The sequence below is a fragment of the Xenopus tropicalis genome, chromosome 5, assembly GCF_000004195.4.
Source record: "Xenopus tropicalis strain Nigerian chromosome 5, UCB_Xtro_10.0, whole genome shotgun sequence".
In the NCBI taxonomy this organism is placed as follows: Eukaryota; Metazoa; Chordata; class Amphibia; order Anura; family Pipidae; genus Xenopus; species Xenopus tropicalis.
This window is the reverse complement of record NC_030681.2, coordinates 117027595-117047638: the sequence shown is the minus strand read 5'-3', so window position 1 is coordinate 117047638 and position 20044 is coordinate 117027595. Positions and strand designations below refer to the sequence as shown.

Below are 20044 nucleotides of genomic sequence, written 5' to 3'. Positions count from 1 at the left end.
ATTTTTTTATCGCAGATGGGGTTTAAATTGATAAATGCCATAGTTACACAGGTTTTATCAAGATAAATTTGATATTTAGCATAAATTCCTTTGTATGTCCTGGTAGGCAATGCAGGAGCCATGCAGTACTATAAGTTTAATGCCCATGGGGTCTATCAGTCTTGCAACCCAAGCCAGCATTGCCTGTTTCATCAATAAAAATCACAGGGATAAATAACCATTGTATTTAGCTGATGCCACGCTGGAAATGTCCCTGCTACTTGGAACAAAGCTTAATGATTTGGCAGCTCTATTTTTAGCTGTTGAACAACGTCAAAGGATTTAGCAGTTTTATTGCTCAAAATAGGTGGTCCTTGTCTCAATCAGACTAGAGTGAGTGACAAGGACTATAGTGCTGTAATCATTAACAAAAGACTGAATTGTGGGGGCTTTGAGGAAAGGAACAAACTGCCATGCTAAAAACTGAACAGCTTTGACTTAAGTATCTTGCTCGCAGTGTGCGATTACCCATTACGTTTTCAGTGTGCAAGGGAAAATGACTGGTGATTTGACTTCTGGATGATCCTGGAACAGATATATTTTTAAAAAACATAAACTGTGGATGTGCAAATTAGTATGGTACCCCCCTTGGGACTCCAGGTGTTAACCAGCAAGCATTGTTGGTCTTGATAGTGTTTTTAGAGTCACTATAGCACTATAGTCTCACCTGCTGCCCCCATGATTCCTGGCATGTCCCTGATTTAGCGTATATGCAGTACAAGAAGTGGAGTAAGGCGAAGTGCTAACCATGCATATTACATTCTGTTGGCTCATTGTCCTGTGACGAGTGCTTAGAAGGGCTCATTTACAGCAAGGAAGGCAAAAAAGTTCTCAGTCGGCCATATTTTTGTACCTTGCACACCTTCTTTGGTTGCTGTATTGCCGCAGGTTCAGTTCTTCATTACAGCAGTGTTCTATTCAAATGGGCAGGTGGGATGGCACTTATGCCCGGGGAAACCTAAATGATCTCTACTGACTGAAATCCCCAGGGGGTGCTTATAAATTGACGCTCCCCACCTTCCTGGACCTTTATTATGCGATAAATACAAAGGAATATGCAATTTTATATCAAACTCCCCAGAATGTGGGGGGGTGTTCTGTCTTGTCAGCTGCTGTAACCAAGCATGGGCTTTGCTACAGTTTAACGCAGGGCTAATACACAAAATTAAAAACCCTGGAGCACCACTCCCATGTCAAAGGAAACCTCATATAATGCTTAAGATTATTAATTTCTAAGCATAACGTTACTACCTAGAACCTAACTGCATAGGTCCAGGGCAAGTTCAACATTGGTGGGGGGCTCATCCCACCTACCCCTCAGTAATCCCTTATTATGGGACCATTCCAAGATGCTATTTACTACATATGGGTAGTCAAGTGAATGTATCCAGTATCATCACTTGCATTTGTTTTCAGGAGCCATCCATATTTATAGCCCCAGAGGGAATGGAGCAAGGGGCTTGATTAGGGAGTAATGGGTTGTGGTCTGGGTGTGCTATGGACGGGATTCAGTTCCCTGGAGGTTAATGCCTTTGTATTACTTTTATTTTCCTGCATGGCTTAACTCTGTGCACCCTTTGCCTCTATGGAAAATATTAGTCTAGTTCTTACTTACAGAAAGACATTATAAGCGCCACAATGCCATACTAAGAAACATACTCTGGTATAAAGATATGCAATGTTACATGGATAAAATATGATAAGGAATTATCAGTTGCTTACCGATGCATGTACCATGTTGTGGATGTAACCATTGGGTATAGACACAAAGGTATAAAGTAGCCATGCCCGGAACACTCACCTATGTGAATATAGCCTTAATGGAATATGATTAAAGATATGCATTACTTGAGAATAAGGTTCAGTTTGCCTAACAGCATTATTCTTATTTGGAGAACACACCTGCAAGACCTGAATTTTCGAATGAACCAATATCCTAATACCGACTTTCTTTTCTAAATAAGAATACAGTATGCAGAGGGCGGCATTTAGCCAGTGACTTCCAGTTGTGAGATTATCATTAAATCTGTCTAGACGCAATTAATAATCCCTCAAGTAACCCTCATTAACATAAAAAAGACTTTAATTGCCATTATTGCGCCCTTTAACTGCTTTGCATTAAGATAAGTAGGAAGTGACTGGCATTTAGTTTATAAATGCCACAATCTGAAGAATTATGTAGTGTAGCAGGATGTCCCCACAGTTAATAAAATTGGAATGCAATCATTCTTCTGCCACCCTGCAATCTCATGTTAGCTAAACAGTGCCCTCCAGTGGCAGCAGGATTCATTGCATTATCCAATACATTCCTATAGAGAATTAAAATTCATTAGTTCGCTATGATTTTCAGTGTTGTCTTCATAAATAGTCAGATTAGAGAGGTTATCAGTTTTGTTCTTCACTTTGATGGTTAGTAAATGCAAAATAATTCAGTGAGCTCAAAACTGCGCTGATATGCTGCAGGCTCTTAGCAGGCGTCTCTGAACTTGTGGTCTGGTGTTCTTCTTTCCACTATATCTGCAGGGGGTTTCTTTTATTGAAGTGATGTGCATAGTGTTTATGGTGTTAAAGTGGTAACTATGCCTTATAGGCTGTTGGCAACAGAAAGAGGTTTGCCCAGCATTTAGTATATAACAGTAATATTTCTCTTCTAGTAACTCTCAGATTTTCTTCATCCTAAGGAACCATCAAATATAACAAAGGTATGGTGTTATGGATTATTTGATGGGTAAGTACAAGCTCTTTGGTTATCACTGATTGCTAAACAAATAAATAACATTTTTAAAACTAACAGTACAGAGCTGCACAAAAATATTGATGAAATGTTAGTACAGAGCCTGTAACCCTCTCTGTAAATCTGTGGTTTGTAAACTGCAAAATTTGGGTTATATGTATGTATAAGTTTATTTATAAAGCACCACAAGGGTACTCAGCGCTGTACAATCTTACTATATACACAATTACACACAGGGAGGACAAGTGTTATAATAAATACAATAAATAAGTATAAATATACAGGGATTAAGTGCCATGTGGTATGAGGCACAGTAGGAAGGAGGTCCCTGCCCTGTAGAGCTTACAGTCTAAGGTCTAGGGTTGGCCCAATAAAATAAAATATAATTTTAAGAAACTAAATATAGATATTTATATACATTACAAAAGTTCCAACTTTAAAGGGGAAGTGTTCAACATGAGCATGAGTTTACCAGTGCAATAATCCCCCGTCATTATGGATTGGGTGTAGGGGGTAGTTGTATACTGGTAATGTAATTAATTGTCTAACTTGCATAGACCAAACATGCAGCTGCTTCAGTTTCCCTGTTTGCCCTGTTAGCTCAAAAATTACAAAAAAATACTGATGATTTTAGACTAAAACAACAGGCACAAAGCATGTTAAGCACAAGCCCTACTCATTGTACTTATGTGAACATGCATGTAACTACGGCAGCACATGGAGCATATTTGGACACGAGTACACATGCACTCATCCTCCTGCCTGCTCTAAGCTTTGTTAGACTGTACGTTCTATGCCTGAGGGATACAGCTTCAGTTAGTCGGGACTGAGGTGTTGCCTGCCACCATGGAAAGGGTTAATATGTAAAGACAGCTATGGGATCCCTTGTATAGAAATACATGATCAGGAAAGCTCTGAATTACAGGTAGGCCATCTCCCACAGAGTCCATTTTAAACCAATAATTTTACATTTTTACATGAAATGATTTCCTTTTTTTTCTCTGTAATATTAAAATGGTACTTTGTACTAGATGATAACAAAACACTCCTATTGGGTTTATTTAACGTTTAAATGATTTTGAGCAGACTTAAAGGGGTGGTTCACCTTTACAGTAACTTTTAGTATGTTATAGAATGGTCAATTCTAAGCAACTTTTCAATTGGTCTTCATTATTTTTTGTAGTTTTTTTTTATTTATTTGCCTTTTTTTTTTAACTCTTTCAGCATTCAAATGGGGGTCACTGACCCCCGCACTGAAAAAACTATTGTTATTGTTACTTCTTATTACTTCTCTTTCCATTCAGGACCTCTCCTATTCAAATATCAGTCTTTCATTCCAACCACACCCTGGTTGCTAAGGTAATTTGGATCCTAGTAACCAAATAGCTGCTATAAACTCAAAGCTGGAGAGCTGCTGAACAAAAACTGAAATCATTAAAATCTACAAATAATAAAACATGAAGACCAACTGCAAATAATCTCTGAATATTATTCTCTAAATCATACTAAAAGTTAACTCAAAGGAGAGCAACATTAAGGTATGGTGATCCAAATTACAGAAAGACCCCTTATTTGGAAAAACCCAGGTATAGGATAATAGATTCTATACCTGTATACTGTTTTATCCACACAAATGTTATGCTATATGTTATAGCTCAGCTAAACCTTTGTCTTTCACATAAAAACTGCATCCCTACCATGATTTTTATTGTATTGTGGGGAAAATGGTGTGGTTATTATTTTGAATGTTAGATCTTTTTTTCCTTCATAGCCAAGGAGCAGCATATTTATACCGCTGGCTGTCTCTCCCAGGCCTGGCACTGACAGTGGAAAACTGTCTGATCTGTATGTGTGTTTTTGCAGAATTACGCAACAGTTTGATTTTATTTTTCACAGAAATTCATGGCTCTGATGAACTCACTGCAGCGATACAGGGATGGATACGGAGGAACAGGCCAGTAAACAAACCATCCCTAAAGCACCAGTAATTGCTTTCATTCTCTCAGATCTCCCTCCTATCTTGGTACAGCAAATACTCTGCTTTTTGCATTTCAAATGCAATTTAGGGAATGTATTTGGGTAACTTATTATTTTCTTATTTATACACATAACCATTTAGTGTATAATTACGCGAGCTGAGCTCTTTGGGTACAAAGAAGAATCTGTGTGATATTATATTTATTCTAATTATATTTATTAAAATCATTTTATTGTTGATTTACTGGAACTGAATATATAGGTGGGCAGGAGAAAGGCCCCTTAGTTTCTAAACCATCTCTCTAATCAGTAGCTACATCCCCGTCCCTTTATTATCAGCATCACTATTAGTACAATTAGCTCCATCTAATTCTGAGAAGCACAGAACAGTTAAAATCAGATGTTTGTTATTGCCAGTTCTGTTATGCATGGGACTGAGTTTTGTGTTGAAATGAAGAACATATGAATTCATAAATGTGTTGTCTTGTTTTGAAGACCAAAGGAATGAACCGTGATTCATCATTGCATCCATCCATTGCCAGTGTATACAAATCAGTCTTTGGCACAGGGCTTCGAATGGATTCCAGGGAATGGCTGGTTTGTTTTTATGCACAAAGCATTGTTTAATAACCTATTACCAATTGTATTTTATTTTCATACAGGGGCTACTGGAAATGAACAAGGTGAAATTGTTGAATTTTTTTGTTTCGAACTGAAATCATTACTTCATAAAGAATAGGGAAAAACAAATAATTTTACTCCTTACTGAATTAGGCTGACCATACATGGACCGATTTAAGCTGATGATTTGGACCTTTCAAACCTAGCTGGTAGCATATCTGCCTATGTATGGGACTCAACAACTGGCCTGCTCAACTCATGTCTGGCAAAAATCGGCCAGATATCAATCAGGCTGGATTGAAAATCCCATTGGACGAGGAGCACATTGGCACTTGTTCGACAGGTTGCAGTGGATAAGCCAATGATCGGGTCAGCCTAATTTGGCCCAGATTGTGGGTGGCTAAGTGGGTCCAGATCCAGTCAGATAGGCTGATCCATAGTGGGGATCTGGCAACTGCAAACATACTGCACAATGACTGGTCATGCAAAAGGGCCGACATTTAAAGGGAACCTGTCACCTTAAGAAATAATTCCAAATCCTTTTTTATCATGTTAGTTGAGCAAAATAAACTTTACTTACACTACATACATTATATAAATCTTGTTTTTCCTCAGTCTGGCAAGTACACAAACACAGCAAGCAGGCAGCTGCCATTTTGTAAACACTGTTATTTTATTAAGACAAGCTTTGCATCATCCCAAAATCTTGTTTATGCTCCTCAGTCTGGCACCCCATGCCCATGTACAGGTTGCATAAATGAAATGACATCTATAAAGTGCTGAATGGAAAGTGAAAGTAATTTCCTGCCCCGCCTCTATTCCTGAGCCATAGAGGCGGAGCAGGCAATATACAGGTATATGATAGCTCAGATTTGTAAATACATAGACAGGTATGAATGAATTAATAAAATAAAGAATTTGGGTTTCATGTTTCATTTGCAAAGGGATTTTTTTCAGTACAGCTTTTAATGTGTGGGTGACAGGTCCCCTTTAAGATGAATGTTTGCTGGTTATGTACTCATCAGTCAGTAAATTGTACTGAGCAAGAAGGATATAAGCCAAGCTTCCATACATGCAGCACTAGCTGAGTGATTAGCTACATCCTTTAAAACTGCCTGACTGAAATCTATGGCTTAAGGTGGCCACACGTGGCGATTTGCGACCGATGGTCGCACGAAAGATAGTACAATCGGCCACAAACCGTTCAGGGCTGAAACGGCAGATAAGGAGGTAGAAACAATAGGATTTCTACCTCCTTCTGCCGATGCAGCGCTGAAGGCAGATTTTGGTCAGGTGCCTTCTATGGCGCCCGATCAAAATCTTTTAACCGGGCCGATTGGCGAGTCGTCAGCAGCTTCCTGCGATATCGGTCGACTTGCCAACTTGCCATTCACGCACCGAATATCGTACGAAACGAGGTTTCGTACGATATTATCAGTGCGTGTATGGCCAGCTTTATTCCTGGCCAGAGAAGGCATAATTATTTGGGTATTTCTGACTTAATTGCATGTAAAACAAAACCATTCTACCTTGTTAAATCAATATAATATATGAATTAAAAATCAATCAGTAAAGTTAGATCTGAAATCACTTTAATCAAAGGTCAAAATCTGCAGAATCCTAGAGCACAATAGAAGCAAATAGTCCATGGTAAGAAGAGAAATGTATTTCATCCCTTAGCCAGTAAGTGCTCTAAATGCCCTTTGTTTCTGACACTGAGCCATTCATTTTCAAAGACAGAGGATTGAGCAATGACTCCTTTCCCCCTGTACCCCTCTAGCATATAGTTTAACACGCCCCGGGGTGCCTTGCTTATGCTGGCTTAAAAATGTATGTAAAATAAGAGATCTGGGTACGAGGCAGGAACGTTTATTTTTCCCTGGTGTTATTTTCCATAGAGAGAAACCCAGTGTAAATCAAGTGTAAATGTAAAACGGCCCTAGAAATGCTGCTGCAGGTGGCTTGGCTTGAATTGCTGTTATAATTAAATCTCTTTTTAATCATCCTCCCACATTTAATCTGGTGCAATAAATGATTAGCTCAGTGTTAATCATGGAAAAATACATATCGCAAAATAAAAATATCCTGTTTATTGTATAATATGTCAAATCAATTAACATAAATGCCACAGTTTATATGGCGTGACTTGAGTTTATATAGCAAGTAAAGTGGCATGCAGTTTAACGCTTTATGTGCCTGATTAAAATCATGCAGGTCATACCCCCAATATTCCCCATTTAAAGTGCAATACACATTGTAACCTAACGATTTTCTGCTCTTTATTATTCTCACTGATTTAATGAGAATGTTACCTCAAATTCAGTTTAAAGGGAAAGCTGAATAGTAAGGCAATTTATATGAGCAATTCCTTGTATCTTCATGTGCTTTGCCTTTGCTGATCCAGTTCTATCATGTTGGACTTACAGACAGTACATTATCAAAGCATCCTCAATAGCTTTCTTCAGAGATTGCACTGATATGTTTATACAGGTATGGGACCTGTTATCCAAAATACTTGTGAAGACCTGTGGTTTTTTGAATAACAGGTCTTTCTGTAATTTGGATCTCTGTCATTTGGATCTATTAAAACAATATTTAAAGTTAAATAAACCCAATAGGATTATTTGCCTCCAATAAGGATTAATTATATCTTAAGGTGGCCATACACAACACTGGTCGTAGGAAAGATTAATTAGTCACTCTATTAAAACTAAGATCTGAATCGTCAGATATGTAGGTGAAAATAAAGGAATTATTTACCATTATTCAGCATTAACGATATGATGTTTGGGCACCTTTAAAGGAGCCGATCAAAATATTCAGTCCTGTCCAATCAGTGAGATGACCGATATCCAAGGCCTTTACCGATATTGGCCACCTCGTCTCCCACCATACATGCTCCAATTATGGGATAAACAATATTGGTGTATGGCCTTTACTTGGGATTAAGAAGGAATTTTTTTGAACAATTAGAAGTAATTTGGAATTTTCTGGATAACGGGTTTCCGAATAACAGATCACATGCTATGTTGTTTCTTGTTTGTAATGACTTAAAAAAATATATATAATAGTTGAATAAAACTAGGTAGTGTTTTTGGGCATCTTCATTAATTAGCCTTTTTACATTTTAAAAAATGAAAGCCACGTTTACCCACAATACAGTGTTTTTCTCAGCATTCCAGCATTACGGAATGTGCACAAAAAACTGTACAACCCATTTATATCCACAAATTCATTTGAGTACTTGCAATTTCCCCACGATCATTTACATGTAAAACCATTAAAGGTGTCAAAATGCACTACTTCCCTAATATTGGACCCTAGCAACCAGATTGCTGCTGAAATTCCAAACTGGAAAGCCGCTGAACTAAAAGCTAAATAAATTAAAAACAACAAATACAAAAAATAAAAGCCAATTGCAAATTGTCCCTTAAAATTAATAAAAAGTAATTTTGTTAACAATTAGTTTACTAATTAAGTGAGTGGGCACTGTTTGTATTAAACTAAGCCTAGCTGTTGATTGGTTCCTATCCTACAGTGCAGTGTGTAAGTGCTGCTGGCACCCCTGTACAGCCTGGGAAAAATTGCAGCAGGAAGTGGAACACATGGGTGGGACTAGAGGGGTTTTTGCAAAAGTTTTCAAAATATCAACCCCAAAAACTCCTTTTTTAAGCACATTCCTTCTGTATTTGAAGGAGTATAATGCACTGGCACATTCTTGTTTTTTACACAATATGTCCTTTGTAATACTGCAGGGAAGTATAAACACTTGAAGCCATTTAAGGGCCTCTGGAAGAACAATCATTGCCCCAATCCAATTTATATGAGCAAGTAAAGTTGAACCAAGATTACAACAGAAGTCAACTATAAGGGTAATGTCCCACAGAGGGATTAGTCACCCACAATAGACCTCTGCTACCCCAGGCAACTAAATTGCACAAAGTTGCCTGCAGGAGAATTATTGCGGGTGACTAATCTCTCCATTGGATATTACCCTAAAGTTGCATCTCTGCACGCATTTTCTTTTGTGTCTCCCCCAGCTCCCTGTTCATGACCCACCTCCGCACCCCATTACAAAACCATAGTGAAAGTAAGGGCTGTGGCACACAGGGAGATTAGTTGCCCGCGACAAATCTCCCTGTTCGTGGGCGACTAATCTCCCCGATGGGATGGCATACGCGGCGGCGTGATTTCAGTGAAATTGCGGAAGTTTCCTCTCAAGGCAGGGTGCAGGGTGGGAGCATAATTTTGTTTACAGGTTGTAAAGTTATCAGCATAGGAGGGATGTTATCCTCAACCAGATACTTCATAAACCTGGATTTAAAATGTGTATTGTGCCACAGAATACAAATGCAGAGCATTTGCACTTGGCGAAAGGATGAAAGCATTCTCTGGGAAAGAGTCACGCCCCAAGTATCCGAGCATAAGGTATCAGTAACGTCCCCACAGCCCCCTGTCTCTAAGTCTGGTTATATAATGATTATGGGTACAGAAAGCATGCAGTGCATTATGTAATGTTCCACATAACACTTTAAGCATTCGCCAGTGTTTGCTCAGACAGTATCCTCCTTTATGTGCATTTGATTGGCATGGCTGTAACATGACTTCATTTGTTTAATGCCAAGGTGTGCGCCCTATCACCCTAGGGGGGATTTCTTCATTCCACTCTTCCTAATTCATTGTCTGGCTTTAAATCACATTCAGTCCAAGTATAAACTTGCTTATTTCAATTCACAAAACAAAGCCCTGATTGTGCCTTAGTAATCCAAATTAAGGGAGCTGTTGTTGAAAAAGGTGCCCGATATAACAATAATATCATAGCAAAACATTATAAATTACAGTAGCAGTGTAACTTTGTCTATTCACTATGAGAAGATCCCTGGCATGGATCCAGGCACCCACAATTATACTTTATGTACAACTGTAGTACAATAGCATAGTGCAATGGCATACAGCAGGGCCAATTTATCACAGGTACAGGTGCAAATGCTGGGATATTAAGGGGCACAAAATTGTCCGGTGGCATTGCATACATATTGCAATTGCAACACTATACCCACCTATAAGTAACAAAAGGCACAAAGTTTTGCAATGCTGCTAAACTGTTATATCATTATTAGGGCACCTTTTTTTACTTATAGGCCCCTAATTCCTGTTTACTCCGATTTTAATCACACAAATAAATGATTAGGCTAATGCCACCCAAAGCATTTTCTCGGTAAGCCAAGAAACGCTTGCTGAGAATATGCCCCGCTACGGTACAGTCCTTCTACCTTGTGCCTGCACCCGAAAGCATTGAATATGGTTGGGAATATTAGATGAAATGCTTATCTTAGTCTGTCCCATCTCTATATACAGTATATAGTTCCCAGTAACCCAATGTTCCGGGTAGCACACAACTTACTTTGATTTGCTGCACTCACAGTACATACCATAGGAACATACTGACGTCTTGCTAAATATTTTGCAATAATCCAGCCAGATGCATTCCTTATTGGGAACAGAAGAAATCTATAAATTTGATTTTTATGACACATATTCCAGACTCGCGGAACCCACTATATCATTCAAATATAAATTTGTGCCATTAGATTCCTAAAGGAGTCCATTAAATAATTATAATGTAGGAATCTAGTAAACATGCAGCTTTTAGGGGAACTTTATTTTTCCCTGATTATTACAATCCATTGATATTTATGTAACCAAAACTATAACTTAAATCTTACTAAATATGAATATTTACTGTTATACTGAAGGCTATTCTAGTGGAGGAAATGTTGGGATAGTGCAGAGATTTCTATTACACTTCTACATAGTAACATAGTAACATGGTAAGTTGGGTTGAAAAAAGACATACGTCCATCACGTTCAACCATAATGCCTATATCTAACCTGCATAACTACTAGTTGATCCAGAGGAAGGCAAAAAACCCCATATGAAGCCTCTCTAATTTGCCGCAGAGGGGAAAAAATTCCTTCCTGACTCCAAGATGGCAATCGGACCAGTCCCTGGATCAACTTGTACTAAGAGCTATCTCCCCTACCCCTGTATTCCCTCACTTGTACTGAGAGCTATCTCCCATACCCCTGTATTCCCTCACTTGTACTGAGAGCTATCCCCCCTACCCCTGTATTCCCTCACTTGTACTGAGAGCTATCTCCCATACCCCTGTATTCCCTCACTTGTACTGAGAGCTATCTCCCAGAACCCTGTATTCCCTCACTTGTACTGAGAGCTATCTCCCATACCCCTGTATTCCCTCACTTGTACTGAGAGCTATCTCCCATAACCCTGTATTCCCTCACTTGTACTGAGAGCTATCTCCCATAACCCTGTATTCCCTCACTTGTACTGAGAGCTATCTCCCCTACCCCTGTATTCCCTCACTTGTACTGAGAGCTATCTCCCATACCCCTGTATTCCCTCACTTGTACTGAGAGCTATCTCCCCTACCCCTGTATTCCCTCACTTGTACTGAGAGCTATCTCCCATACCCCTGTATTCCCTCACTTGTACTGAGAGCTATCTCCCATACCCCTGTATTCCCTCACTTGTACTGAGAGCTATCTCCCATAACCCTGTATTCCCTCACTTGTACTGAGAGCTATCTCCCATACCCCTGTATTCCCTCACTTGTACTGAGAGCTATCTCCCATAACCCTGTATTCCCTCACTTGTACTGAGAGCTATCTCCCATACCCCTGTATTCCCTCACTTGTACTAAGAGCTATCCCCCCTACCCCTGTATTCCCTCACTTGTACTAAGAGCTATCTCCCATACCCCTGTATTTCCTCACTTGTACTAAGAGCTATCTCCCATAATCCTGTATTCCCTCACTTGCTAAAAAGCCATCCAGCCCCTTCTTAAAGTTATATAATGTATCAGCCAGCACGACTGATTCGGGGAGGGAATTCCAGAACCTCACAGCTCTCACTGTAAAAAATCCTTTCCGAATGTTTAAATGGAACCTCCCTTCTTCTAAACGGAGTGGGTGCCCTCGTGTCCGTTGGAAGGACCTACTGGTAAATAAAGCATTAGAGACGTTATTATATGATCCCCTTATATATTTATACATAGTTATCATGTCACCTCTTAAGCGCCTCTTCTTCAGTGTAAACAGACCCAACTTGGCCAGTCTTTCTTCATAACTGAGACTTTCCATACCCTTTACCAGCTTAGTTGCCCTTCTCTGGACCCTCTCTAACTCAATAATGTCCCGTTTGAGCACTGGAGAGCAAAACTGAACAGCATATTCTAGATGGGGCCTTACCAGCGCTCTGTAAAGGGGAAAAATAACCCCCTCCTCCCGTGAATCTATACCCCTTTTAATACAGCTCAGTACCCTGTTTGCCCTTGCAGCTGCTGCCTGGCATTGCTTGCTACAGCCAAGTTTATTATCTACAAGGACTCCAAGGTCCTTCTCCATTATGGATTTGCCTAGTGCAGTCCCATTAAGGTTATACGGGGCTTGCATATTTTTACATCCCAGGTGCATGACCTTACATTTATCCACATTAAATCTCATCTGCCACTTAGCTGCCCAGATTGCCAGTTGGTCAAGATCCTGCTGCAGAGATGCCACATCCTGGATAGAATTGACTGGTCTGCAGAGTTTTGTGTCATCTGCAAACACTGATACATTACTCATAATACCCTCCTCTAAGTCATTTATGAACAAATTAAACAAAAGTGGACCCAGTACAGAACCCTGAGGGACCCCACTGAGAACCTTACTCCAAGTAGAGAATTTACCATTAACCACCCTCTGTACCCGATCCTGTAGCCAGTTTCCTATCCATGTGCAAATGACTTCACTAAGACCAACAGACCTTAGTTTAGAAAGCAGTCGTTTGTGGGGAACGGTATCAAATGCTTTGGCAAAATCCAAATAGATTATATCTACTGCATCCCCACTGTCCAGCTTCTTACTTACCTCATCATAAAAAGCAATTAAATTGGTCTGACATGACCTGTCCTTCATAAAGCCAATATAATAAAAGATTTGAACTTCTGGTTTTAAAACAAAAGGGAGCTCTTTGGCTCTTAAAGGTACTCACAGGCTTCTATCTCCCACCCCTGGCAAGATGCTGAAAGTTAGCACTTTGCTTCCAACACCACTGGATATAAAAGAAGGAAACTTGAGCAAAATTGGGCACTGCAGGTGAGATGAATAAAGGGGAGACACAAAATGAAATGTGAATGAGGAAGGAGGCCACAAAGGTTGAAGGGGAGAAGAGAATCCTACAAAGGCAGAGCATAAGGGAAATGATACAAGGGGAGTGAGTGACAGAGTGGAACAACCTTATGCACAATAGCAGAGGGAAAAGAGAATGGAACAAGGCATGATGGGATAATTGCACACAGTGTATATAAAATGGGCAGAGGGAACATGAGTGCACATTCACTTACTTAGACACAGTGCGCATGGTTCAATTGTAAGCACAATGCAAAAAAAAAACCATTTTTTTTTTTTTTTTTTTTCCAAATAACTTTTTATTAATTTTCAGGTTTTTGGGGGTACAGAAAGAAAAGGAGGGTTAGGGTAAAGGTAAGTATTACAGTTTAAAGACATATAGATAACATGACATAACACAGTGATTTTGCATTCTCATGATATTACTGTTATTGCACTTGGATTTAGAGACAATTTTTCATAGTAAATAGTATATCACTCAGACTTAAAAAAGATGTTTCTTATATAACACTGTATATCTCTACTATATTTTGATTTTCTTTGGAGTTGCAACTCATAGATTGGAATAACATACGTTCTTTAACTGTTTTCTATGTATTCAGTCCATAATCTCCAATTTTGAAAATGTTTCAGTATATTTCCGTGTCTGTACGCAATAGATTCTTCCATGTTTTTAGACTCTTAATAACTCTAGAATATTCACGTCAACTAAGATACAAGAATTTAATTACAAACTACTATCCAGGTGGTATATGACCCCAGTTAAATTAAAAAAAATGTTTGACGAAACTGATATATGCTGGAGATGCAACTCAGAAATAGGGACTTACGAACATCTATGGTACAAATATAAAAAACTAGAACAATACTGGGATTCTATTCAAAAAACCATTTTTTCCAATGCACAGCTTTTTGTTTCTTTTTTGTCTGCCTGGCATCATTTCTGGGGGTTGCTAGTGTTATTTTGGGTGCAGATGATGTCTGCACCCAAGTGTACTTTGTCAGTTGATGGCTTTAAAGGAACCCTGGAGCAACTGCCTGGGCAGCTTGAAAAGTCTCCTTGGATGTCCAATAGAAAGATTTGAATCTAGTAGTTTCCTTAGTCCCCACTCCAGATCAGACTTGTCACTTGTTACTTAATAATCACAACAGTAACCACCATAGGCAGGTCATGGCTGGAAGGGGTAACCAGAAGAAAGGCAGGAGGGAGAAATGACAGACGTATAGAATCGGAACAAAGAAGGGAGAGGCAGAAAGGTTAGAAGGCAAAAGTAAAGATGAGAAGGTCACAGACCTACAAAACAGAAGAAGGAGCACTAGAAGTAATAGGAGAAGATGCAAAGAGAATGGGCAAAGACATGGGAAAGAAGAATAAAGGTGAGAACAGAAGAACAAAAATAGAAAAGAGTAGAAGGGAGCAGAAAAAGAGCATATAAGAACAAGAGAAGAACCGTGGGAGATATGTGTGCTATGTGTATGGTTTGTATACAGAGCTCTCCGGAGCTTACTATTGACCCTGAAATAATAACACACTGTTACAGGCTGCTGAGAATATGTACACTCATAGTGTAATAGCCTGTATTGTATGTCCAGTTATCCTTGTTAATACTTTGCCATTAAAAGGTGTATGTCTCTGTTATTAAAAGGGGGTGAGCTGAATCTTACCTCCATGTGGGGGCAACATATAACAATGAGCTTAGACCTTTTCATGTTGTCACACAAAATGTGACCCCAAGTCTTTTCCCTCTTACATTTGAATGTTGTAATAAGGAACTTAGGGAGCAGGTCTAAACTTGTGACTGTAACTCTAAATGTGCCATACTATGCAGACTAGTGAGCCTTATATCTGTTTATTTACAAATGGCAGAGCATTCAGCAATGAAATATAAAAACCTTAGTGCCCCGTAAGGTCACCTTTACCTCTTAGTATTTTATAGAATGGCCTGTCCTCAGAAAGCTTTCCATTGATCTTCGTCTTTTATTTTTGGAGTTTATGTATTATTTGTCTGTTCTGGTTTTTTTCAGCTTTAAATGTAAAATACTATCTAGCTGATATAGTTTTTTCTTATAGTTTAATTATATGCCTTCCTCTTCTGACCCCTTCCTGCTTTCAAATGGGGGTCACTGATTCCACAGTAAAAAAAACTATTGCTTTGTGTGGCTACAGTTTTATGGTTATTGTTACTTTGTATTAGTTATCTTTTTATTTAGGCCCTTCTCTATTCATATTCCTGTGTCATTTTAAACTTTGCCTGGTTGCTAGGTTAAATTGGACTCTAGCAACCACATAGCTGCTGAAATTTCAACCTGGAAAGCTGCTGCACAAAAAGCGAAATAATTCATAAACCGCAAATAATGAAAAGTAAAGAGCAATTGCAAATTGTCTCAGAATAGCACTCCCTATATCATACTAAAAGTTAATTCAAAGCTGGACCCCTTTAATCATTTACAGTATAATGCTTTTACCACAGCCTTTACTAAATGTGCAGTACTTGCTATACCCACTAGGTGGCACTGCTACCCCGGCTGGTAGGAAATGGAAGGAGCGCTAGTCAGCCCTTGAGAGATTATTCGGAGCGGTTCTGCCGCCCTAGGAGATAAAGTTACAGAGGAAAGAAAAGTTTTTTTTGTCGTACGGTTTTTTTCTGTCGCACTGCACTTGACTGAACTCGACTAGACTGTAACCCCGGCGGCCGTGCCTATCAGAGTTAGTGCGATAGTGAGTGATCCCTCCGCACCGGGGCGCAGGTGGAGCTGTGCTGTCAGACTGATCGCTTTCAGCTGGAGCCGAGCAGCCCTCACACATGGACTCACAGCAACGCTCCGCTCCGCCGCCTGCCATGGAGCTGCCCTGAGAGAAGTCCAGCCTGGCAAGGCGACGTGTCAGCTCCAAGTAAGTGCCCAGCCCTGGCAATGGTACAGCCTGCTACTGGGGATCACTTGCGCTACTACCCTTACTGACACTGTACAGGAATCCTTCAGCTCGGGTTGAACTGTCAGAGACTGTGCTAGAAGTTTGCCTAGGGGTGGCCATACCTCACCTGCAACACTGGGAACCCCAGGCAGTAAGGCTGCATACTTCTAATTCATGAGACGTGGGTAGAACTATTTAACCCTGTAAGTGCTGGTGGGTTCAGGCTCAGTTGAACGTTAGACTACCCAAGCTGCCAACCCTCAGAACATTTGTGCCCAGGGGAGAAGTGGGTTAAGGGATGTGTGGTGCAGCAGCTCAGTCCAGGGATAATTGCTGGGTGCCTTTATTTACTACTGGGAGGATGATTTACTGTTACTGTTACTTTAGCTGTTTTTAGTTGCTGTGTTCTTTTGTGATGACCCCTAAATGCAGATTTATGTTGCTTGGTTTCTAGAGAAGTCCATATGTGGCCATTCAGGTGTTGTGAAACTACAGGTCCCTGCATCCCCAGCAGTTCTTTGTCATTGTGGCTTTTTAGAGTTGCTTAGTTCCACCAATGGCTGTTTTCTGGAAGGTGTTATTTAACAACATCTGGAGGTCAGCTGGATGCCCAAAACTGATCTCCCCCCGTGTGACAGCAGGTCTCCCAGCCAGTTGTCTCTATGTTTGCATATAATAGGGATCTCCTCTTTCCCTCCAGCTGGTTTTAAACTATGTGCAAATCTGATGGGGAGGTGTTGGGTGTTATAAAATTGCAATACTTTATAGCCCATGATCCTGCTGCCCCTTTGCCTGCCTGCTGTAGAATCTGCTTTCTCTTTCCCTTTCTCCTATTGCACGTTACACAATACTGAGTGCCAGCTCTCATTGCCCCCAGCTCCTGCCTGCGTATTCCATTTCAGAGAGAGAATGGCACCACAATGTCCCATGTAAGAGAATAATCTCATCAAACAGGTTTCCAGGCCCTTTATGGCAGGAGTTTCCAGCTACTGAATCTTCAGCAGGAGACATGAGAATGTGACCACAGAAATAGCTGGCTGCTAGAATGTGGCCAAACTCCTCTAACAGTAGGCAGAGGAATGCCAGAGTACTACTGCTCACGAGTGGGTAAACAGTTCTGCATAAGAACCATACTGGTATAAACTAACATAACTCTCATATCTGGGCACAGCAGGGTTCCCTATAACATCTCATTCTTTGTGATGTGATATGCAAGAGTTTAGGGTAAAGATATTTGTACCCTATATACTTGCTGTGGGACTACAAATCCCAGCATTCCTCAATAGACACATTCTTTGTTCTCAGTATCATTTGGAAAGTAATAGATGGGACATACCATCTGTGTTTGCTTGCCAGCTGTGTAAGGCTATCAGCAATACAATGTTTGGCACTAGCCCAGTGACAGCAATAAAGACTAGTTGCAGGGCACAAGTGCAGCTTTTCCACTGGCCAGGTAGCCTTTAAATACAAATGTTCCTTAGTCTGTAGCATACCTAATAGGGAATTGCAGGAAATGTACATTATTGGGGCTAAGGGTGGCACTGCCTGTAAATAGTTTACTGCTGTGCTCCATTTGCTTCTTATTGTGTATGCAGCTGTTTGGCTCATTTGTCCTTACAAGGGACTGTAAATGATGGGGGGAATGCATAGGGCAGCTTCCACTCCGCAATGACATTATCTGGGCTACTGTCTATGCAGTCATATTTGTAACGCTACTTTTGCTTTCTGCATAATAAGTGATATATGAATTTTAGGACATGCTGCCCTAAGATCTTGTTATCCTAGGTGGGCTCTTCTACCCCTGGTGCTAAACAAGCTCTCTGTTCTAGGAATGGAAGTGTCGGTGGAGAGTTGTTAATCTTCGCTGAATGCCGGCGGCTTTTTAGTTTTTTCTGGAGGGAGGATGAACAGGCGTTGCTATGGAGGAATGTGAGGTGGAGTTTTCTCATAATGATGTCAAGGTTATACCATTGTGGAGGAGGATGAATCCTCATCAAGTGGAAGGGCTGTATAGTAGCCTAAACCCTAGACCTAGACCACAGTCTTATCAGAGTCCTAGTGGCTTGTTGGTGACAGATTTCCCTGTGGAGGACAAACATACTTTTACATTGACCCAGCCTGCAGAAAGGATTACAACTTCTCCGGACAACAGGAACTCTCATCAAGGGGGGACAAGTTTGTATAGACCTAATGGCAGAATACTACCATCATCCTCCTCTCTGTCTCTGGAATACAATTCAGTTGCACCAAACCAGAGGCACTCGCCTCAAGTTTTAAAGGTGGTTTCAAGTAATTCTATCAGTTTTACTGCCAATGGAGCTCTGCCCTCACCAAATCAGAGGTTGATGCTTTCCAGCAGGACATCCAATAATATCACCCTGACACCTGACAAAGAACAGATTGTTTTTGGATCCAGCTTAGCTAATGGGATGGTGAATTCTAATAACAACAATAACCCTATGAAGCCTTACAATGACCAACAGGAAACAAATACCTTGTGCTCAGATCCTGTTCTGGGTTCCCCAAAATCTGATGTGAACACCAAACAGGTTCTCCAAAGAACCCCATCAAACTCAAGCTCCTCGACTGAAACACAGTCCTTCGTCTTGAGCACCAACAGCGCTGCTGCTCTCAAAGTGGGAGTGCAACAAATTATACCCAAGGGATTGGCCTCTGGAGTAAAACTGACAAACAAAAACAATTCCCAGAACAGTCAAAATATGGAGACTGGCAAAAGAATACTCAAAACCCGCAGCATGGTTGAAACAAGCTCTCTTCCTCTGGTAGTGGTTCAAGAAGACGGAGACATAGATGCTGACAGGGACAGTCCGGGCACCCTAAGGAGAGGCCTCCGATCTACCTCCTACCGTAGGGCTGTAGTGAGTGGCCTCGACTTCAGTAATCCAACAGAAAGGAAAAAAAATAATAGGATGTCTCAACCAATCCTGAGGACCGTTTCAGAGGACAAGGAAAAGTTTTCAAGCTTGGGTAGAATAAAGGTAATATAGTTCTATTTGTATCTCGAAGTTGTCAGTAAATTAAAATAGTATGTGTGTGTATATATATATACACACATATATAGGGGCGGATTTATAAAAATGTGAGTTTAGAACTTAATATATAAAAACCCAGATTCAATTCATTGCAATGGAATTTCTTAGAAGTGAGTTACTTCCCTCAAGTAACTCTGCATATTAAAGCAACATTGTTATTGAAGCAATCAGACAGAATCGATCCACATTATGTCACTTAACAATGTGCAATGTTTTATTTTCCATACTAAATGTTCTGTTTGTTCTGTATATATAATGTATGTTTAGCAGTGCTGGGGCACGTACCAATATGGCATCTTCTGTACAGCCTGTGGGGCACAGCTACTCTGTATATAAAGCTGTCTTACGCCTTACATATCTGCTAAGACTATTTATTTTTAAATATAATTAATGGCCCTTGTGTATAGTTAAGTGCAGAGATGTTGCTGAGATTATTCAGTATTTATCCACCTGATATGGTGCTGCAGAGGTAGGAAAGAAATAACATTATTCCATGATATAAAATGCCTC

The 20044-nt window shown here is 40.1% G+C and overlaps 1 protein-coding gene across 2 annotated transcripts in view; it reads left to right on the top strand.

Annotated features, from left to right (window-relative positions):
* The first annotated feature begins 16371 nt into the window (after positions 1–16371).
* arhgef26 (Rho guanine nucleotide exchange factor 26) overlaps positions 16372–20044 on the top strand; it is a 73852-nt gene continuing 70179 nt past the window's right edge. The window contains exons 1-2 of one of the 2 annotated variants that reach the window (XM_002933248.3): positions 16372–16460; positions 18311–19480. In XM_002933248.3, the coding sequence (XP_002933294.3) occupies positions 18401–19480 (1080 nt within the window). In that variant the 5' untranslated portion in view covers positions 16372–16460; positions 18311–18400. Of the gene's footprint in view, positions 16461–16519; positions 16685–18310; positions 19481–20044 lie in introns of those variants that run through there. The other variant, XM_012963446.3, reaches the window with a different exon arrangement.